Source organism: Pipra filicauda, unplaced genomic scaffold (assembly GCF_003945595.2).
Source record: "Pipra filicauda isolate LSUMZ 115617 unplaced genomic scaffold, ASM394559v2 scaffold130_size2058158_pilon, whole genome shotgun sequence".
Taxonomy (NCBI): domain Eukaryota; kingdom Metazoa; phylum Chordata; class Aves; order Passeriformes; family Pipridae; genus Pipra; species Pipra filicauda.
Window position 1 is genome coordinate 1,321,780 of NW_024103774.1, and position 24,054 is coordinate 1,345,833.

Consider the following 24,054-nt stretch of genomic DNA (forward strand, 5'->3'; position numbering starts at 1 on the left):
TTAATATTAAGAATTGAATTTATCTGATTAATTTTTTATAACAACTGCTATGAGAGACCAGTTTTGTATTAGCCACTGCTCCAAGTTATCTTGGCTGTGGAGTAGGAGGCAGGAGCATCAGTAGAATTAAGAGATGGAGCTGACCTACCTCTACATTACAACACATTTATATTCATAAATAAACACACTTTCTCAGAAAGCATAGTCTATTTTTTTCCAAAAGTGCGAATGTCAAAGTCTTGTCATATGCTGGCTCTTTCCTGCCCCACTAAACTCAAAGTATGCAACAGCAAAAAACCCCAAACCCAAAACAAAACAAAAAAAAAGGCAAGAAAACCCACATATGGTGAAACTAGAATAGAAATGTAATGTTTTAGTCATGGCGCATGTATACAACAGGAGAGGCAATGATACAGTACTTCAATCTGCATTGTCTATATAAAACATTTATTTTTAAGCTCTATAATGATATTATAGAAATACATAGAATATTTTATTGAGTGTATTTTAGTGTACTCACTGTGAAAATAACACATTTAAGACAGGTATTCTTATGTCCAAACATTTTAAATATATGCACTTCTTTGCTTGCAGTATTATGTTACTTTGAAAAACAAAATATTAGTGTTTTATTCTTTGCTCCTTTCCAGAATCTTCTCATTCAGATTTTCCTGGGTCATCTAGGGTGCTCACTGCTGTGAGATGTTTTATAAAAACCACGAAAAGTACGTAGACTTGTAGAATTCCTATATTTGCTTGCATTCATGTCTAGTGCACATCGCTTGCCTTTCAATTCTCCACGTGCCTTCTTCGTATGTGCAGTGACATATAGTGCATTCATCAGTTTTCACCTCCCGGCCTGCTGGAATGACAAGGGTTTCTGCAAAGCAGTTTGGGCCTAAAAGAAGGAAAGAGATCATTATGCGATACCAGTAGCACACTGTAATCCAGCCTAGTGCAGTTTTGGCCGGAACACAGAAAACCTAATGCAAAGTGAGGAACACTGGGCACAGTAAACAAACACAAGCATCGTGCACAAGGCACAAAAGCAGCAAAGAATGGTAGGACGCTGCCCTTCGAAGTGGCTGGATGTTTTTGGTACAGACTGTCCTGCCCGCCATGGGAAGGTGCAATAAAGTCTTTCTGTGAAACATGCAACTGTGACAGAGACCTGGACATACACTGACGGCGCAGATCAATACAGGTTTGAGCTACAGAAAATGACAGCTACTGATAATGCAACAGTGCTGCTGTAAGCTACTAGAGAGATGATTATAAATGTTATTAGCTTTTTCCCATTGGAAACAAGTGCTTTAGTTCGTGTAGTAATCAAAGTATCAGATTAGTTTATTTTCCATTTCGTGAGAATATAGTCATTTTCCAACGGAGTGGAATAGCTCCAGCCTCTTCTCAATGAAGACACTTTTCATGTATAAAAGAAATATTCAATTTTATGTAAGTCACCTACAAACACCTATTTTCATAGTACACTGAAATAACTTCATTTCCAAGGATGAGCCAGGAGAAAATCCACCAGCGCAATGTTCGCAAGACAAATCTGATTCATTTCAATAGACATCCTCAAATCTCTCTCCTGCAGAAAGCTGCAACGGCTGCATTTTCTACATTTCTGTTAAAAAAGAAGTCTATTTCTGCCTTGAAAACCCACACGCACTTGTAGAGCAGCACTAAACCCTCCAACCATCTGTCTAAACACTCTCATGTCCTCAGTGGAACCTGGCCCTTCCACTCAATAAGCACACACAGCAGCTGCTCAGGCAGAGCCTCGCCACTCAACGGCAATTCAGTACCACTGTCCATCAGGGCAGGATGTGTAGCAGGGGCCAGCATACATAGATCTGATACTGCTGAAATTCTTAAAGGCTATGGCCATGCAAAACACTTACTGATTGCCAACCTGTGTGCCATACAAGTAAATATATGCCATATGGGCTCAGTTTTCCCTTGCTGGGGGCCTGTTCTTAAGACCTATGTCAAAGAGCACGACTGCTACTTCTACAGAAATGTATGTTTCACATTTTAAAGCACACACCAAATAGTTTTAATAAACACCCTGAGAATTAGAAGCCAAATGGGCCATAATGAAGGCCCCTCCTCACTGAAGAGAAACCCTCTAGAAGAGCCCTGTAAGACTTGCAGAAATTTTCTTCCTCAGGTTGCATCCATTAATACCCTGAATATTTAAGCCCATACTTTGTTTTCACAGGAGCACAGCATCATAGAATCATTAAGGTTGGAAAAGACCTCTAAGGTCGTTGAATTCAACTGTTAACCCAGCACCATCATGTTCTCCACTAAACTATGTCCTCAAGTGCCACATTCACGTGCCTTTTGAGCACTTCCAGGGATAGCGATTCCACCATTTCCCTGGCAGCCTATTCCAATTTTAGGATTGACTGTTGACAATTATCTCTAACGTGGTTTCTTGCATAGTTTTGGGTGGCTTCTTGCCCATTCAAGGCTTCAGATGCAGAATGGATAGTAAAATACAGCATATCTCATGTAAAATTGACTGCTTTACTATCCTAATGTTACTGTGATACTTCTGTGTTTTCAGTCACCTCAGTCTGTCCATGCAAAAGTAATCTTGGGCTGGACAACACAGGAATAAGGACTTTGGGGCGGAAGCCATGCTCCTGGGTCCCACTGTACATTGGGAGATGCCCCAGCTTTCAGCCAAGATAAAGCAGTGTTAACTATGCTGTCCTCAGTGGAACTTTGTTTAAAACACTTGAATGCTAATCTATATAATTCTGTTTCAGTGAAATATAGTATTCTTCTCACACCTTAAAAAAGTTTCATCCCAAGATAAGTTCACCTACTCTTTAGGTAAAGACACCTGAATGTTTTGCCTGCTGGCCTGTAACAGCCCTATGAATTACAAAGCTATATGATATAAAGAGTTAAAAAAGTTAAAATACTAAAAGCAGAATCTACTTTCCATGGAGAATTTGTACAAAACCTGCAAGACCACTTGAAATTTAAACACTATGTAAAAGGCACCAGAGAAACAAAAGCAATGTCAATCCCCTATGAAGGATTTATTTCATTCTGGAAAGGTAAATGTTACAGGCTATACTTGGTTATAAAAACCAACCAGGAAATGAAGTAAAAATGGTGCAAAACCCATAATATAATTCACTAGGATTTATAATGCAAATGCCTCCAGTCACAATTAGCAACACCTTAATGCCATGTGTGACGAGTCCTTCTTACATCAGAAAGTTATTAAATGTAAAGATACAAGTTACACACCTCAACTGTTAAACTACCTAATATGGGGGAAAGTCATTGCTTGGGTAAACCTACAGAAGAGCAATACCCATCTACTTGAGAAAGGGACCCAACAAAAATAAATGACAACAACAAATGTTTTTTCAGTATCATGAAACTTTTCTGTAGAAAATTGCCTATTTTCTGGTTCTGCATTTGCATCCATACTTACTGCAACTTCAAACCTTATAATACTTAAACTGGCAATAGTGAACCGGCATCCTTGCCCTCACCTTTTTCTTTGCAATATCACGTGCGCACAATATTGTGGTTAATGTTACAGAAAAGGTCATCAATAAAAAGGCTGAACTGACTGTATTACTGCAATATCATGCACATAAATGTCAGTATAATATAGTGTCCAAACACAGGGATATAATTCCACAACTCTGCTTTTATAATTTCTCCAAAGCCTCTGACTTCTAGGGAAAAAAACCTCTGAGCTTCACCCAAAACTCTCATTCAATTTTCAAGCTGTATGAGCTAGTTCTGGCTCCTGATTTCCTGTGGCTGCCTCCACACCAAGCAGGCAATTCTCATCCCTATCCATTTCCTTTTCCTCTGAGGAGCAGTCACAGAACCCAGACTTACATGGCTGGACTGGCCCAAAGCAACCAGCCTGCAGAGACGGGGTGTATATGGGACAGCAGCAGTGGGCCCTCGGTGCAGGGCTGCCCTGGCTGCACTTGAGCCCCCAGCAGCCCTTCCCTGGGGAATCTTCTGCCAGGGACGGTGATGATGAAGCCTCTAATGGTCCTCTGCCTGCCTAAAAGGACAGTGGGGAAACTGAGAAATTGAAGATTTTGAGCAGACAGTGGGAGGGTCACGATATACGGCAGACACACAAAAACTGGTGTTGAGAACTCAGGAGTGCCACTTCCTCAGTCTCAAGCTTAGCAGAGGGAGGCAGAAGAACATTTCACAGAATCACAGAATATTCTGAGTCGGAAGGGACCCTCAAGGATGATCTTGTCAACCTCTTAAGTGATTGGCCTGTACAGGGATTGAAACCATGACCTTGGTGTTATTAGCACCATGCTCTAATCAACTGAGTTTCCTCCAAATTCAGAGTGGCCAAGCTACCCTGAAGGCATGGCAGTTGCTGAAACTACTGCTTAATGCTGGGCAGTTTATATTGATTTGGCAAAAATGCCAGATTTCCATCAAAAAAGGTGAGCCATTTTCAAGTTTTTAAGTTTGCGAAATTACCTGACAGCACATGTAAAGCATTTCAAAGTAAATTGGGGCTGTTCTTAATCCCAAAGCAGCGGTGGGCTTTCTTACTAGATGCTGCTGCTGCCGGAGTAGTGAATTTCTTCTCCTTGGTCTACAAAGGAGGCTGCCTGATTTCTAAACTCCTCTTGGCAACACCACTACTCTGCCCAACTTCAGCACCTGGTACTCGTTCAGTGCAGCACTGGCTGTATAGTATAAACCCCCTGGGCCCCATCCCCAACTGTATATACTTATATAGCTTTAAGTCAGTCAATGGTGCTGCATATCTTCACAGTAGATGAAGATTCTGCTTAAATCCGGCACTTAAATCTGGCAGAAAATTCAGTATGACGTATTGTATCAATTCTGAGTGCAGCTTGAAATCAACCACGACATTGTTTGTTTTCCCGAAGTATACAGCTGGTGCTGTCAGACTCCACTTGAGCCATACCATGCTGGTATCAGCACAGATTTCTTTCCCAGGGTGAAGGCACAGTTGCTGCCATCATAGCGATGTCTCAAAGCAACAAGTTCAGTACAAATCTTCAGTTCTCACACTGAGCACCCAACTGGCATGAAGCTCTTGGCTTCCACGCATCTCAAATGGTGAATCCTAGCTTCCTAGAAATCCTAGAAACATTTATACTGGGATCTAAGAAACTAGGAAGGCAGATTTCGAGGTCTATTCATTGAGAGATTATAATGGGATCCTCATCTCTGAAACAGTAAAAAACTAAAGTTTTCAAAATATTATTGGGTAAATGCTGCTATTGTTTTTTGGTTTTTTTAAATCCTTACGCTGGTCCTATGAAAAGTTTCCAATTACTTATGTTATGCTTCAGTGTTGACAAAGGCAACAATCTAATTAAAATGCAAATTTTGTTCTCTTAGAAGAAAACAGCTAATGCCAATTCTCAGGAGAGAATGCCCAAGCCAGTTACCTACAGAAGCAACAGCACCTGTAACCCTGACAACCTCGGAAGTGGCTCTCTGAAACTCCTCCCCCTATTCCTTTCCTTCCACAAAATCACAGCTGTACAGCACGGAGCTGTTCCTGTTTCCTCTTCTGCCTGACCTTGCTTTTGTATGGGCACATGTTCCAATCAGTTAAAAAATATGAGATACAGCAATTTTGTAAACCATGATTTAAGCTACTGTTTTCATCGTGTGTTAAACAAAATTACAAAGAAATGGACAAAGAAATCTGTTCCACTGCAAGTTGATGTGTTTGCCCAGAGTCATGACAGATTTTTGCCAATTAGAACTATAGTGACAACCTCTGTAATACAACACTTTGATGTGAGACTGCTTTGGGCTCTGGTTTGCGCTGAAGTTCTTCACGGATGCCCTTTTAGCAGCTCCTTGCAGCAGGTGAACAGGCCACTTACTTCTAAGGTACCTTACAGCAGCCCCATCTACCCTAACGGTTTTCTAGCATGCATCACTGTGGTATTGGAGCACTTTATAAATTATATAACTTAGACATTTAGCTTATCCCCCTTTCTTAATTTAGATTTTTTTCAATTTGCATGGAGATATTTCCAAGGGTTACAACACGAAAGTTTACAACTTGGAAGCCTTGAGAACCATGACATTATTCTAGAAGCAGCTGTGCTGCATGAGATCAGACATCCACCTGCAGCAGCCAGGAAGTATATGGGGACAGAGCGAGTACACGTACCCAACTTCCAGCACTTTCTGAATAAGAGACTTCGTAAATGGCTCCTGCTTGCTCAGTTAATGGAGTTAATGGATGGAGTTAATTGATTTATGATTAACTTCTCCAACATCCTGCTAAACCCAGACAAACAGCATTTGGTGGCAAGGAAGCCCACGGCTCTTGTGTGCAGGGTAGGACAGTTTTCTGTTGTTGTCCACTCACTACCTAAACTTGGTATTCCCAAATCTTCATAGTGGAAGAGGCAGTAACAACCATCCCCACCTTTATCATGCTGTTTGTGAGCTGACTGTCCTGTACCATGCTTCCTTTCCCTCCCATCACCTGCAGCCCAAGGAGGCCAGTTCTGTACCCTCTCTGTCCCTGCTACCTCTACAGATCTCTCCCAGTTCTGCTACCTCCTTTTGGGACTGTGAGGACCAAACCTTGCACACCACACACAAGCTGTAGAAACAGTCTGGACTTGTACAGTAGCACAGTGATACTCCCTGTTTTGTTTATCATTTTTCTCCTACTTCCTGACATTTGCCTTTCTGTTGTGACCACTGATGAAAAAGTTGAGCTTATGCTTTCATGACTTATGAATTTTACACCAGATAGAAATCTTATAGAAACAAACATATCATTGCACTCAAGTAAAATCTGCTGCTGCCTTTCTGTGTTACAGAGAAGTTTTCCTTTTCAGAAATGCTACTTGACAGTCTCCCACGTACAGCAAGAGCGTTTCTGTTGCTCAGTAATTTCAGGAACATGGTGGGGAAAGCAAAGTCTTCCCTTCCACCTCAGATCTTTCTTCTTTCTGATGTTTTGAGGCTTCCTCCAGGATCTATTGTAGATGCCACAGAGACTAATGAAACACTGACTTGGAAGATGCAGAACTAGATACCTGCTTGCATTTCAAGCTGTCTGCTGCTGCAGATGACCCAGTATGCCACAGTACAAAACCAAGGACTCTTCAGAAGTTACACCAGGGAGGTAAGTGCTGAACCATGGATAGATGTTGGCTGTGCGTATCTCCCAGTACACTGGGACATAAAGTTCTTCTCACCTGCTAAGATATTTGATATGGGTTTCAAAACGTGCTAATGCAGCATGATGAGACATTAAAATAAGGCTTTTGTGCCACGCAGCACCGCAGAAGCAATATTTTTGAGACACGGGCATTATGTCTCTCATTCCTCTCAAATATAATCACTTTCTCCAGAGATGGCATCAGTACCTACTTTGTGTCCTTCTGATCTCTAATCTCTTCTAAGGAGTCTGTATCTCCCTGGCTTGATTTTGTTTCACTCTCACGAGGAGATATATTTTATATATATATGTGTGTATATATATATATATATATATATATATATATATATACACACACACACATATATATATACACACATTTATAAAAAATACATCTATCTCCCCTGAAACATCAGCGCAGAAAATAAAGCACAAAAAGTAGCAGGTAAAAGTAGTCTGTGACCAGGATTACAGTACACTCTCATTCTTTCACAAAAATAAGTTCATCACCCCTGCTGCTGTCACGATTCTGACTTCTACCAATCCAGTGCAACCTTTTACTTGCCTAGGTACCTTCGGATGCTATTGAACCAAGTCCGAAAGAGAGTTTTCAATTACACAAGAAGGATTCAGGTAGACCCAATTTTAAATGCAATCTGAGACCCTGAAAACCCAAGTACTATTTTCATAGTTTATCAATGCTTTAAGATACTGGCAGCCAGAGAACGATGGCAGATACCCTACAGACTTCCAGTAAGTGTGTGGGTGGGTGTGTGTGTGTGTGTGTGTGTGTGTGTATATATGACAAGGAGAAGAAAAATCCATTTTGTGATTCTTCCTAGCTGCTATGGGAAGTACAAAAAGGCAGTGTATGCAATGTGCAACCTTTCATCAGAGTATCATTTTTTTTTCATGCTAGACAGAGCTTTGGTGCTTTTAAGAATAATAAAACCTCTCCCTCTAGTAGCGTCACACTTTGTTAGTTGCACAGGTAATGGATAGATTGGAAGAAACAATTAAATCTAATTAATTTTGCCACCTAATTAAGAAGGACGTGTATAGCAGCATCTCCTGTGAGTGGACAGACAGAAGAAAGCCCAGTAAATATCTCCTGTAACTAAATGGGGTGATCATGTCATCAGTGGCACTGCTACGACAAAGTGGGTATCAAAACTCTGGCACTTGCTGTAGTCTCTGTGTGCGCGCACGTGTGTGCACGTGCTTTAATACAGAAGATAAAATCAGCTATAAAATACTTAAGAGCTGGGTTTTAATGTTGTGGTTATGAGACTCACGAGCCCTGTTTACGATCACATTCTGTCGTCTTACTTTTCCATTTATCATGTGTGACAGCACCGTTGACGAACACTTCATTCTGGCCCCAGTCCTAGAAACTGGAGTAGTGTCCAAAAAGTCCCACAGAACATGAAACAAAGCCAGCACAGCCCCTGGTCTGATCTTTTTCACCACTGCTTCTTATCAGTTCTAATTCTTCATCTACTTTCACTTTGTGGTGATGTTAGTATCCCTGGAATACAATGCCAAATGCTATCGAAACCAGGGCTGCACAGTTTTGCACAGGTAGAAATGGTTTACAGGAAGGGAACAGTCCATCATCCTACCACTGCTGCTGTCTCCTTAGTTTTTCAGGTGTATTCAGAGAGCAGAATTTAGGAATCTGCTGTTTGTGTACTGAACAAAAAGAAGCAGAGAAACACCGAACACTGCACAATCCAATACTGCAAACAGAAAGCCCTGGAGCATAAAAGTGCCCAATTAAAACATGAGGCTTCAGTGTCATAAAAATAAACTACATCAAACAACTTCCTTTATCGGAGAAAATACAGAAAGACTCGATTAGGCTACTTAAAATGATTTTCAAAGGTCCTACAATTTGTAAGGGACATTGCATTCCATCCAGAAATGGCACCAATTAGACATGAGCTGAACATTGTGTGTATCTTACAGAAAATTATGTAAACACTTAGAAGCCAGCAACCCGTGCATCGATTTTGCGCTCAGCTTGCTTGCAGATCAGTCACCACCCAGATAATTAGGAAATTAGAGAGACTGAGCTTGAATGCATTGGGAAAAATCATGTCAGATGCCTCAGATAACACAGAATCACAAAATTGTTTAGGTTGGAAAAGACCTCTAAAATCATGAAGTCTGTATGTTAACCCAGCATTGTCAAGTTCACCGCTAAATCCGTGTCCCTCAGCGCCACATCCACGCACCTACTGAACACTGTCAGGCATGGTGACTCTACCGCTTCCCTGGGCAGCCTGTTCCAATGCCTGACCACCCTTCTAGTGAAGAAATTTTTCCTAATATCCAATCTAAATCTCCCCTGACACAAGTTGAGGCCATTTCCTCTCATTCTGTCAGTTGTTACTTGGGAGAAGAGTCCAACTTGCACTTGGCTACAACCTCCTTTCTGTTAGAGAGCAGTAAGGTCTCCCCTGAGACTCCTTTTCTCCAGGCTGAACAACCCCAGCTCCTTCAGCTGCACTTGATCCCCCTGTCAAGGTCATCGATAAAGATACTGAACAGGACTGGCCCTTGAGTCCTGGGGAACACCACAGGTGACCAGCCACCAATTGTATGTAACTCCATTCACCATCACTCTCTGTGTCCAGCCATCCAGCTTATTTTTTTACTGAGCAAAGAGTGCACTGGTCCAAGCCATCAGCACCCCATTTCTCCAGGACAGTGCTGTGGAAGAAACAGAAATCTTCAAGGGCCGGAGCTCCTCACCCTGCTTACCACTGGCCCTGCCTGCTGGGAGCACGTTTTCATCGATGTTATGCTTACAGAAAGCTGCCTACCTGTGCTCCCCCCAGCTCTCTTTCTGCTCCCCCCTGCACTGTCCAGGCTAGACAGTGAACCAGTCCGGGCTAAAGCCAGCCTGGAAGAGAGGTCTGGGACATGACCTGTGGTGTAGCACCCTGCAGAGATGCTCGCAGTGGAGCAGAGCCCAGGGACTACGTGGGAGTCACAGTACACAACAAAAGCATTGGCTACTTGGAAATTACCTCTGAAACCCAGAGAGGGCAGTCACATCTAAGAAAAACCAAATCATCGCTTAATTTTCCCTCTGTTACAGAAACTGCAGAAGCATTGCCAGGCACTGCGAGGACTGGCAACAGTGATGGGACATTGTGTGGGCTGCAGCAGGGTAAGATGCCTGTCTGCCCCAGCACTCCTAGCATAGGAGCTTAAAGTCCTGCTGTTGAGGTTAATGGGGCTAATCCTTCCCTTTATCAAGCTGTTTATTCATCCCAGTCACCCTGCTGGGCTTGGCAGGGTTACTGGGAGCCTGGTGAAAGACCTGCTCAAGTACTAAGACATCTTCTTTGCATTGGGAAACATCGGCTTACTCTTCAGACTAAGCCAGCCTCGTGAAATGCCTTTGTCGAAAGATCCTCAACAAGTTATCCTAAAAACTGTTAAGCAAATTTAAATAGACTCTGCTCTTCCACAAGCACATGTTACAGACCGGTAATTTAATGCCTCAGAGATTTGCTGCAAACACTATAACTAAAAGCATATTTTAATTAGCAAAAACACTGTACACTGGTGGGCTGTAGCGTCTATCACGCAGCAGGATTTTATATGTCCTGAAACACAGACTAAATGCAGGATAAATGCATGAAGGAAAAGATTTAGAGAATTATTTTTGGAAAATCCCTAAAAACTTCAACTAAATCAAAAGCTAAAGTGGTACCAAAGTACAGTATAATGCTGCTTTAGCAAAGAAGTGAATCTAAATCAGTATATTTTTCCAGTCACTATAAAACATTGGGTAGTGAGAATATGGTATGTGAGGATGGACAGTGGCTACCTACTACTACAAGAAATCATTCAATCAAACCAACGAAACATTACCAGTCAAGCATCAGTAATTTTTTCACCCCATTTTAGAATAAATACACTGAATACAGTTAAACCAGGGGTTATCTTTCTTATTGAGTACGACTTATATCAAAATTCTGAATGTAGCATCATTCAAGCCCAGACAGACTGTCACAGCAGATAGTGACAACTCTCCCAATTAAACAGTCCTCTTGCTTATGAGGGCTTGGTTTGGCTTTTTTGTGGTTATTTTGGAGTTTGTGTCATCATTACTGATCCTTTGGTGTTTTTTTTGTTTTGTTTTAGTTACGATTTTAGGTGCTTGCCTACACAGACAGATTTCTAGCCCCTATTCACTAGAGTTGGTTTGCTCTGGTTGTAGTTGTACAGATGTACCTAACATGTCTCTCTAGGTAATCTGTTGCTGAAGTGATACGCACCAACCTAGAAAAAGGCATCATCACAGAAGGAGCTGCATTTTGGGGTCTCAGACACCTGTGTAACCCTCTCATACAGACAAGCTGTGAGCAACACTGACAGCTGCGGAAAGAGGGAACAGAGATTAAGATTTTTAAAGGAAATCAAGTTTGTGCAGTAACAGAAAAAATAATAACATAATAAATGGTCCATCCCATCTAAGCTGCTCAGCTTTGTACTTGAACACTTTGGTCCTGTGGCAGTTTCTGGACCGTATCTGTGATTTTGTGCTCATTTTATCCATTTCCTTTAAGTTACAAAAGGTAAGTACCTGGCCAAGACCAATCCCAGCACAACTGTTATTTAAAACATTAAAAAAAAACCCTGTCCCACAAAGGACTTTCTTTAATGTATACTGAAAACCGATCATCTTCCTTCCCCCGTCTACCTTTCTTATTAAGAATGTTTCCAATAACCTTCTTCCTAAAACCAGGACAATGGTACTCTTTTCTTACAGGAATAGAAGTGAAAGGGATCTGTGCCAAAGTATGAATTGTAATTTTCAGCATGTCATGCATCGTTTTAAAATACAATGAATTCTAACATCCTTTACTGTGCATTGTTAGCTCCACTGACTGAAGTAAAAAGCTGTCCTTGTAAAAAAACAAGTGTAATGCATGGGAATCATAATGGAAAAACAAAGAACCTGTTTACTCACCAGCCCTAATGAATGATCACTATCTTTACATGTGAAAATTTACAAAATATACAGTTATAATTGCTAGTTGTTTTAATGTGGTTCTATTATATGTGAATATACCTGTAAAGAACTGAGTTAACTTTTCCTGTGAAAACCACTCCTTAACAGCTTTAAGACGCATCTAAGTTACTCCACAACAGAGAACAATCACTGTATTTTTATGAGCAAAAGAGAGGTTATGCTTTGCCCTCCATGCTGCTCAATCAATAATTCTACCTTTTTATCCCCTTTAATGATTTTCCCCTGGTGGTTATGAAACACAGCCCTGAGACAGCTTGCTTAGCTTGCTGTGTTTTGTACCCGTGGAGAAAGCCAAAGAGAAAATAACAGAAAAATGTCGCTGTGAGAGCACGCTCTTCTTGGCCCTGGTACCCCAAGCAGGGTACCCTGAGGAACCCTGATCCCATGGTTGGCCAGGATGTGACCTTGGATAAGTTTGGCATTGGCCCCTGTTGCAGCACACTCCTCCTGGACAGATACAGTCCTGGGCATAGGACCCAACCCTGACACCTGAAAACAAGGGATCTGGTCCAAGCCAGCCATCTGCGGATCCCATGTAAAGGGGGGAAAGAAGAGGCACCTCTGGTGTAAGTCCTTGTACATCCTGCAGACAGATGCTGCCACAGTGGCTCACTAGTCTGGTCTGCAGGCTGCTCCCTTCACCAGCACACAGGTATCCTCCTCATGTTTCAACCCCATTTCTGACATTGGTTCATAGTGTAATTTTCTTACCTTATCAGGGTCTTGTGCAGAAATAAAGACTGAGATGCTAAAACAACACAGCCATTTACACCAAAGAAATACTCAGGATAGGAAGGGGTGCATCAAATAATAGTTATTATTCTGTTGATCAGAAACTGTCAACAAGTCAGGCCTGCAAATTTGAGACACCATTCCTGAGGAGACTTCACATACTTCACTTAGGACCATGTCTAAATCCAGCTGTTTAGAAATGAACCGGCTACTATGTAATCTAAATATATTAAGTTGCAACATGAAAATCCATCACTGTCAGAAGTTAATTTCCTCTTGCTTCTGTTTGCATCACCCTCACACAATTTATGAATAAAAAACTGGCCAAGAGAGATGCTTTGGAGTAGGAAGAGTGGGAAATCAGAAGATGGAAGGGCGATTCATTGCGAAGGAAAAAGAGGAGGAAGCCACTGGTGTTAGAAGAAATGAAGTTAGTGGGATTTCAAGCAGAAAAGAAAAAGGCAGGCAATCAGGCAAGGTGGCTGGTAAAATTAACTTGAGGAATCCTTTTTGTGTAGATGGAAAGGCAGGTGATTTGAAGTGAGAGACATGAATCTTCATTCAATGCAAAGACTGCCTCTGTGAGTTATACAAATTCTTTCATCCAAGAGAACTGCAGCAGCATAGAAATTTCATGTCACTCACAGGGGCAGACACAAAGGATACACACTACCAAAATAAATTTTCCACGTAATATCGCTCAACTTCTTCACTTTTGGTGTCTGAATCAGCATTTATTTTCCCACGTGCTGCAGAGCAAAGACCACCATTTGATAGCCCAGTGTGCTTCTCCCATAATGTTATTAGTGCACATGCTTTCTTCCCATTACACAGGTGTGTGAAACTGGGCAGAGCACAGCAAAGAGCACAACCTGCTTAGGGCAGCCAGATCTGCAGGTACATAGATGTATCTTGGCTGGGCCAGGGTCTAGTGAAAAAAAAAGTAAAGTAAGGATGACAAGCTGAATGTTCCCTTCAATATTCTCACTGCAACTTGGTAAGAGGTATCAATGGATATAGTCTGCCTATTTAGTCACCAACCCTAATGACACAGGGTGGGCTGTTTTGGCTAGGAAGATTCCACAATTCATCCCAGTCAGATGGTAGGATATGAAAAACACCAGGGCTCATGCAGAGACCTCTGTTTTCAGTCAATGCAAACTCACAATCTAAGCAGCCAAAATCTGTATACTGGTTGCCTGCTCATCTAAGAAAGAAGAGACAGGATATTCCGTGTCAGGAGCTGAACTATTTAAATGTCCTACCACTAAGCCAAAACACTAAGTATGTTAGGAGGCAGGCACTACCAACATCACTGAAGTTCCTGTTCACAGGAGCAGCCATCAAGCTCCTGCAAAGACGCACGAGGAAAAGTAAGAAATCAGATCAGGCCTTTCATTAAATTAATAGTCCAGAAAACTCTGTCCTGAAAAAAGTCAAACTGGCTTCCAAAAATTGCCCCAAGATGGTGAAGGTGGCACTGGGAAACTGGGCTGCTTTCTGGAACTTTCTTATCCTTTTTTTTTGCCCAACACAGACCTCTAGAGCAGTTACTGGAGCATGAAAACTAGTCTTTGTATTTACAGTAACAGAATTATTGTAAACCTATTCTTAAATATTTCCACATATTATATGCTTCTGCTTGTAAAATTATCTCCAAAGGCAATTATTATGGAAATAAAAATTCTGGGGAAAAACAGCTGGTGCTTTTATGTTTATCTGAAAGCTATGTTTGTTTTTTCCTAGGCAAAACCAGAGCCTTATGAAATGGTAAATGATTCCCAGGACACTTTGAACTGATTTTCTTAAAACTCAAATTACTACACTAGAAAAAGTGTAGTAAAATAATACAAAAGTGGTAAAACTAAAAATTAAATTATACTTTTGTAATGAAGTTATTACTCCAAAATGTCCTACAACCAACAATTAAACACTTGATGTATGATTACAGTGACACTATTCAATCTGTCTTTGGGGTATTCTTCTACTCTATGGTGATAAAAATGATCACTGCTCACCTGCCACATACATAGCATAAGCATAAAGAAGATCTGGCAAGTTGGTGTTGAATGTAAGTTATTAGGTTAGTTATTAGTTATGTCCCTAGAAGACAAAACTAATTAAATTGAGAAGCTCTTAATTACAGAGTAAATCAAAGTGTTGTAAAACGTGGGACTCAGAGATGTGGAAAGGGGATGTTTCCTGCAGAACTGATGTCCTAGTGAAGGAGGAATATCAGCCCAAGAGGAAGAAACCACCAACTCCTCTAATTCTTTCCTTTTTGCAAGAGGAGGTTCATTCCTGTCTTGTTCTGGGGCTTAATTTGCAAACACTCTCTTTGCACTTGATACCAGAACCATTAGTAGCACAATATGTACTTGCAAAGCCTACAACCACTAATGGATTAGTAATTTCTTTTCTCATTCTTTATTCCAAGTCTGTGTGTAATTTATGCACGTGCAATTCAAATCCTTGTATTAACATGCATAAAAATGGATTCTGTAAGGAATCTTTGTGGAACAAAAGCTTTGGATGAGTTTTTAAGAGAGGAGAGAGAAATGGTCAAGACAGGAGTTTTAAGCAGTCTCATTTCCGATAGTGAATGTACAAACACTGGAGGACAAAAGATCCAGTCCACAAACAGCAAACAGCTTAGGAGTCATATGGTATCTTCACTGATTTCCCTTCCTTCCTATTTGTACCTTTTCTTGCTTATTGCACTGTAAACTTTTGAGTGCTGAGGTTGTTTCTTGCAAATTTTTTTGCACAGGACCTTGCAAGTTAGAACCCCAATGCTAATTTGGAGATTTATTACGATAATTATGATCAATATTTTTCTTTCCATAGAACCATATAGGGCTTTGCCTGACAGTCCAAATACTAAATGTCAGTTACTTGACATCGTTACTAAACTATGGAGTAACAAACAGCATTGAACAGTAAGGAAAAGACAAACACAAATGAGTTCTCTCAAAGGGGTGTTAGAGATGAAGCAAACAGCATGGAGAGCTTTTAGGGCTGTAACATTAGTAACGCCAACAAACTCACACATGTTACAAGGTGGTTCTGCAGTGACAGAATTGTGCAAGTATCTGTACCCCTCCAACACTCCCTCCAACACTAAAAAGACTAAAAAGTAAGAGTGGCTGCTTTTCCAGTCTTTTCCCATCAGCCAGCCTCATTCCCTCCAGCAGGTCAGCTGCTCCTCTCTGCACCTTCTCTACATCCGCTGCAGCAGAGCCCAGGTCTGCATAGGCTCATGTGTGATCGATGGGGAAAAATGGCATTTTCTATCTTATTATCCTTCTTGATTATGGACAGTAGTTCTGATTACAAGTAATACTTCACTGACTTTGTTGTCTGCCACCGCATGTGGAGCTGAGGATTTCAGAGACCTCTCTGTGACCACTCCTGATCTGCAACCACTGCTTCCTGCTCAGTGACATTGTCTACACTATTTACCCTTGTGTAGACAAGAGTAAATACTCTGTGTATCACCATACATGGAATTCTATTTTGTGAGCTAGTTTTGGAGATGTTTGCTACTGGCAGAGCATCTTGACTATCTGAGAGAGCTTCATACCATCCAAAATCGTGGAAATCAACTGCATACTCCCTGCTACCAGTTCAGTGATGAAGACGCTGACTCCTCCAGGAATCAACACGAGAACACCTTGGACCCCATGCTCCTTGCATTTTGTTTTATTGGAATTCTTTTCCATGAATATATCTAACCATTTTTCAAATCCATGCAAACTCTTAACAGCCAGAGGAAACTATGGGAATGCCTTCCAGAGTCACACCTTGCCATGTATGAACTTATGTCCCTTTGCTTGCTTTGAGCCTTCACCTAATAATTTCATTGGTCTAGACTGGTTATTTTAACGTAAGAGACACCAAAGCAGTTATTCAGAAGATGAACAGATGCAGTTCTCAATAATAAGGAACTTCCCCTTTTATGATGCCTTCCAGTCAAGGATTTCAAACAACATTTTGGGAATTACATGCTGTAGGATCAGCCAGGGGTTCACTTTCTTAAGCACAAGATCAGAAAATATTTTTAACACATTTTCGCCCACATAATTTGAAAAAGGGAAAATCACCAAAGTCCTTCAGAGGAAATTGCAGTACAGAGCTACTAGGCTATTTTTGAATATACTCTATCTAAAGTATATGTAGAAAGAATGTCCCTGGTATTATTATTTTACAGGCTAAAAAGGGATAATTTTATTTTTAAACTGCAATCACAAACAAACACCATCCCCCCCTCCCCCAAAAAAACCCCCACAAACAAAAAAAACCCCAACCAAAACTCACAGTTTTTAAGGGAAGTCTTGACCATAACACCATGAATAAGACCATGTAAATGCTTTAAAAAAGACTAAAGCACTTCGGAATGGAAACTTTTATATAGAATTTGTATCATTCCAGGCAAATTACATCAAGGAATAACATACATCAAGGAGTCTCTTCCCTCATGCATGATTGTCAGCTGATTTCTACTGTACTAGGAACACATTTACAGGTAAAAACATCCAGTAGCAGGGCAAAATAATCCAGATGCAAAGACAAGATTCCATGAGGGAATCATAGGCAAATAGAAGTAACACCTCTTCAAAATGCCAGCAATAAAAAACACAGTAAAAATACATCTTCATCTTTGGCTAGTGCTGCAAACACCAGAACTTTTAAAGGATACTGGAACTAAGTCAAAATACCTTAATTATGGTTAAATAATCAGATTGATAAATTTAGATTTTAGATTTTAAGCCTTGGCATGTTGTGTCATTTCTTCTCTGGGCACAAAGTCTTACCAAATATAACACCTCTACACTTGTAGTTATTAGACTCATATTTCATCTAGTTACGGCATATTTATTCTTATTGAATAAAAATTGTGTTCAAAAGTTACAACTGAACGCAGATGCTGAGAAGTCAGAAAGGAGAAAACTCTTAAAATAGGATAAAATGACAGATATAATGGAAGGCAGGAAGAAAAACTTTGCTTTTTATCTCTTTGGCACTTCCCCTCCTTAGACTTCACTTCTTTTCAAAATGAAACTTCTAAGAGCTGCACTCAGCCACTTATTTTTTCCCAATAACTAATTTATCGCAAGTTCTTCCTGCAGACGACACTGCTTTTAAAAGACCATTTCTAACACAGGTTTGTGATTAAAAGACAGATTCCACTTCCAGGCTGTTAAAAAGTGAGAAAAAACGCCTAAAGGAGAGGGCTAGCCTGCCTAGCCGTATCTGACCACATTTGGCTCCCATTATGGTCAGACCTTTTATGTCTTTTCTACTTACTTGTTGTCTTTCTGTTAAAAGAAAGATTTTAAGAAAAGCTTCCACCCTCACCACATTTATTTCCCCCCCTTAAGATGCTCTTCTGCCCTGTGTTCTGTTTTCAAATGTGAGCTCTGTGAAAAGATTGCAGGAAGATTGTGCAGGGCATTCAACCATATACACTTAGGAGAAGAGAGCACCTTGATCACACTGCAACAGAGAAGGAATGGGGATGGTAAATAAACTGTGAAAAAATAAAGTGAAGAAATGCAAGAAACAAGCAAGCAAGGTTTCCATGCAGGAACGTGTAAGTCAGCATGTTAGGGAAACAAGGCCCAAGGCATTAAAAATATTTCAAAAGAGCTCAAGCAAGTTAAACAGAACTTGAAAGCACACTTTCTTCCTGCAGCTATCAGGGCATAAGCATCTCACATCTAAACGAGTTTTGTCAAATCTATCCTATTGCTAAGTCCATATGTGTAGCAATCCCCAGCATCACCCTTAGCACATTACTTTTCTTATTACCTAAGTCCCTAACCTTCCACATACACACAAGAAGTAACATCTGTAAGGAATTTTCCTACCTTTTAATATCTGGGTTCTATAAAATAAAATTACTGTAAGCAAAGAGCTCCAAGTTTCCAATCCATTTAATTTTCTGTCTTCACCTCTAGTCTTTCTGTCTCTTCCTGATCCAGTTAGACTTACCTTGTTTTCTGTCTTCCCCTTAACCCCTCCTGATTTCTGAGACAGTTGCAGGACCTCATATGTTGTGCAGTAACACCACTTCGTGCTGCCTGTTCAAGCACACACAGTAGAACTGACCAGAAAGGTGCACTGTATCATATTCTCACAGACAGGCACTGCAAGTATACCAGGCTGCACATTCACTTCAGGAATACCACATCCTGGTCAGGGATGCTTTCTCACTGCTTTCTCATTGTGGATGCTGCAGTTTTCATTTCATCAAAAATTTCCATGTTTCTAATTTAGGCTATACATTGGCTTCATTTGATAGCACTGAGGTAATACAGAGCTTCTTCATATAGTTTCTTTTCTGTCATTAACATTTTCTTTTAAAGACTTACCCAATATGTAGCATATTGAATACCTTAAAAAAGTTTTAATCATTCATTTTTCTCCATCCAATATGCTGTGTCACTTCACAGTTGTGGGAGTCCCTCACTGTATGACTTTTTGCCCTACGGTTATTACGGTTTTTGAGAATTAGTTGCTAATTTAGGCACTAAATGCTGATGACCACCCACATTTTTGCTCACGGGTTTTTCTCCTGCATTTCAGTAGACTTTTCTAAACCCTCCAAAACCTAGAGATTCCCCACAGGTTTTAAGGAAAAAAAGTTGCACATGCAACTCCAAAACAAAACTTTGATGTCACATTGCTGAAAATGGCTGTCTTCATGCACCTGTGTGCACACTCATACAAACTCCAGAGAAGTTCAGCGAACTGAGGAGGACTCAAACCTCCTTTCCCAGAAAGAATGACACTGAGGAAACACTGAATAATTATGAGTATTTTGGCATTGTTAATCTATGTTCTTAGTATATTATAAATATATTTATTTGGATGTTCCCTAGTTCATGCTTTTAGAGTAAATGATACTTGTAGAAATCATAGACCAAGCAAACTGTAAAGCACCTTTCAGAGGATTAATAGCAGCCTGTGAACTTTTAAGGAGGGGACAGACACCTGTCATCTTCTAATAGATATACTTCAAGTTTCTTTTGGCATAGATTTAATGCCCACAAGAAAGCAAAATGTACAATCAGTACGTCAGTCAGACATCCAACACCTCGTGGCTCAAGCAGCCTGTCCTCCTGCTGAGACTGTGGTGCAGCATGAGCAGCGCTGACGATTCCAAAGACCAAACAAGATGTCAGACTCAGGATGAACCTGCACATTCAGCCAAATAGGACCCAGGACAGATGGAGGGAAGGGGTTTTTTAACAAATGTGGGAAGAAGGAGAGAACAGAATAAACTGGCTTCCCATCAAAGTTTATTCACTAAAATGTTATATATGGCTATAATAATTCAAAATCTGATCAACTGCAAATAGGAACACATACTGCTTGGTATAATAATTTCTCTATGCATTTGAGACTTGCATTTGCAATGAACATAGCAACAAAATTCTTACCAAGGTTTTGCACTGGTAAGAACATACTGGAGTCATATTCAAACATGCCACTCAGAAGAAAGATTACTCTCCTCCCCTCTAACTTCTGTTTAATAAATCTAACTAAACTAACTAAATTACTTTTAGATAGTACACATAACTTCTATTGTTCATTCTGTGTTCAGGTGGCATGCAGACAGACACATATGCTCAAATTACTCGGAAATTTAATACTACTTATCTGTGCAATACAAAATGAAGCACCTATGCACACAAACACAGACAGAGGACCAGTATGGACAGCCACTGAAAAGCAAGAACAGCTGCTTAAATGAAAATCATACAAAATATAATACATCTATCAGAGACCCTAATCATGATACAATGTACGACTGTATAATAAAACTTTTTCTCCTATAATTCACATTCAAGTAAGAAAAAACAGATGAGGAAAGAGATTTTCATTCTCACAATTTTAAACGTAAGAAAGTTTTAAAATCTTTATTCCAAAGTCATGAGAAAACTCTGTGGTAAAGCAGAGGTTTGTATGAGCATGTTTACCAGTGTTCCCAGCATGTGAAAAATGAGCCAGATCCATGGTTGTTATACACCAGATTATCTCGATGGACTCTGAAGTACAAGCTTGAATGACCTGCATTAACAGGGCCTTGCTGAGAATGCAGACCAGTGCTCTTTGCTGCATAGTAGTTAACAATATGATTATTAATGAGGGCAAGAATTTAAGTATTTTCTTTTGAAGGCAAGTTTAAACTTTCAGCATGTAGTCTGTACCTTTGCAAATGGAAAAGAAGCAAAGCTAACTGTGTCCAGCCTGAGGGAGATAAAACTACTAGGTGCAGAGATGCCTAACTGGTACAGGGAGTGCATCACAGACACACAGTCTGGCACAGCAGGAAATGTCCAATGCAGAGATACTTTTTCTGTGTTATGAGATAATTCGGGGAGAACAATTGAATCAGGATTTGAAATGGATCAGGGTGAGAGACATTGTGGCCAGGTCGGTGATAAAAAACACTTCTGGAACACCTCCTGAAATGGACTCTAACATAAGTCTGCATGAGATCCAGCTTCAAACTCTTTAGGGACCCACGTGCATCAAGAATGTTTTCCACTCCTTCCCAGTGACTACTGCCCCCGAAAAGAAAGAGCCAGACTGGGACTCACGGTACGCACATGGCAAGATGAATCTGAATTAAAAAATGGAAACATGCAGGAGCCCCAGATACCTCTCCCAGAGCAAAGGGGTAGTTGATGACACAGAGACTACACATACACCAGCTTCTGCACTTCTCTCATCTTTCTGCACAGCCCAGAAGAACAGCACAGGACAAACACTGAGCCTTCAAAATCATCGTAGCCTTGGTGAAGCTTTCTGACAATTTGGACAATCCACAGAAACAAGTACAGCTTGCAAGCTGACTAACCTCAGCCCTGACCTCAGTAGCTGCAGACAGGATTTGCAAAGAATTCTTCCACCATCTACAGCTGACAATTCTCATCATGTAATCATCTGAGATGTTTGTCTCACTAGTACTTATAAGTTTGAAGATAGTAAACCTCTGAGACCCTGTTTTTATTATTAATTTTCTGCAAAAAAAAATATTTTTTTTTAAGAAACTTCCCAAAAATCACTCTCCTCTTCCTATCAAAGCTTTACACTGCCTGCAGAAATTACATTAATTCTATAAAGACGAATGGGAGTTTAGGGGAAAAGCAGTCATCACTCACAACTTAATCACTGGACATGGTGGCCTAGCATTCCTTTCTCAGTTCCTGTTCTCTCCGTAGGTGATGCAAGTAGGCACAGATGTCAAATCATTTTAGCAGCTGACTATAAACAAAGTCTTTTGAAGGATTAAAAGAGAAAGATTCTTTGAAGGATTAGAAGATGAACAGTAGGAAATCTGAAACAGTGTCACATCCCTTAAGCTGCATGAGTCCAGGTATGGGCCAGGGACTTTTGAAACTTGAGGGAAGTTTTACCCAGCTAGAGGTGTAATTAAACACAGCTGGAGAGCACACTTAAAAGTGCCTCAAGGACTGCTCTTGGATGTGTGAGTTTTGTCCATCTTGATCACAACATGGAACTTGTCCAAGCACTTTCAGGAAAACACAACCAGGGATCAGTCTGCTCCTCAGGCCCAGCTGGCACTCTTCGGTCTCCCCAGCGTGCCAGCTTGTAACTGCTCAAATTGCTGCTCTGTGTTGGATTGTGCTCTCACAACAGCAACAGACAGAACAGACAGATGAAGTTCCTTGCAAAAACAAAAAATCAGTCACAGAATTATTTAGTTCCCATCTGGTATTTCAACACTATCATCCACAGATACTTATATTAAACTTATTTTATAATTAATTTAAATAAGACTGTCTCTAGTATGCATATATATATATATATATGCCATATATATATGAGATAGATAGATATAGATATACAGGTGTGTGCCATCAGTAAGAATGTATTCATCACTCCTAGGTTAACACCGCGAGGTGGTCATCAAGGCCAAACCAGAACCTACAAACAGGCACAATCCAGAAAACAAACGAAGCATTTATGTTCACAGGCTGTAACAAGTTGAAATTTCTGATTACAGCTCAATGGCTAAAACAGACTGGTGGAGGACACCTACCCTATTGGAAGCACAGACTGAAATATATTTACCATGTATTACGGCAGCCTTGCAGTGGCATTTTCTGTTCAGGAAAGCTAGGAGAGAGACCAATTAAAGCAATTACAGAATATGTATCAGGGGACATCTACTAATGGGACTAAGTTGTGATCCTGCCATTAACTTGTTGTAAGTAGGTGATTTTATACACAACTTTCACCTTCTTCTGGTCAATGAGGTACTGTAATTACACCAAAACCCACTACCCCTGGAGGAGTACCGTTTTCAAAACTATGTGTATGCACACATATATGTGTGTATACACACACAGACACATAAAACTGTATGTTGTGTACAGTATATAGTACATTATTGTAGAATGTACTGTACCATATAATTATTATATATTATGCCATATCTATACACTGTAGAAAGTGTAAGGGGAAAGAAAGTATTCTACTTCATATTATAAATCAGAGAAAAAATTATACACATATGGATACATATTAGAATATAATGGCAAACAGAAGATTGCCAATGACAATAATTTCTGCTTTTACAAGACCTGGATTTCCTGTACCATGCTGCTTTAGAAACAACTCATTTTTTTTTCTAACTTTAAAGAGGCATTCAGGTTGTGGGGACATGCACATGCTCTAGCTGCCCTCTAACTACCTCCAGAACAGCAACACCAGACTCTGTGGGAAGGGTGCTCTGGCCATCAGCTCAGCTTGGTTCACTTAAAAACTGTCTTGAAGAGAGCTCAGCTCTGTCACCATTCACCTGTCCACTGTGCAAGCTGAATACTTGTTCCTGGGAGTAAACAGCTTTGGTTCATCTGGCATGAAAACTCAGTGCAAAGGAAAGCACAAAAAGACTGACAAAGTCTTTGTTCTGCAAGATGAAATTTAAAGCAATAGCCTTAATCATCAATCATTGTTTGTTTCTTTTAAAAAACCAACACTATGCTATCCAGAAAACACCACAACAGAGCTCAGCCTCCCTTGCCAAACAAAA

General features: G+C 40.4%; 1 protein-coding gene across 3 annotated transcripts in view; it reads right to left on the reverse strand.

Annotated features, from left to right (window-relative positions):
- Window positions 1-411: 411 nt before the first annotated feature.
- Window positions 412-24,054, reverse strand: part of VWC2 (von Willebrand factor C domain containing 2) — a 74,265-nt gene continuing 50,622 nt past the window's right edge. For all 3 annotated transcript variants that reach the window (XM_039378193.1, XM_027743649.2, XM_027743648.1), the window contains exon 4: window positions 412-898. In XM_039378193.1, coding sequence (XP_039234127.1) covers window positions 747-898 — 152 coding nt within the window. In that variant the 3' untranslated portion in view covers window positions 412-746. The remainder of the gene's footprint in view (window positions 899-24,054) is intronic.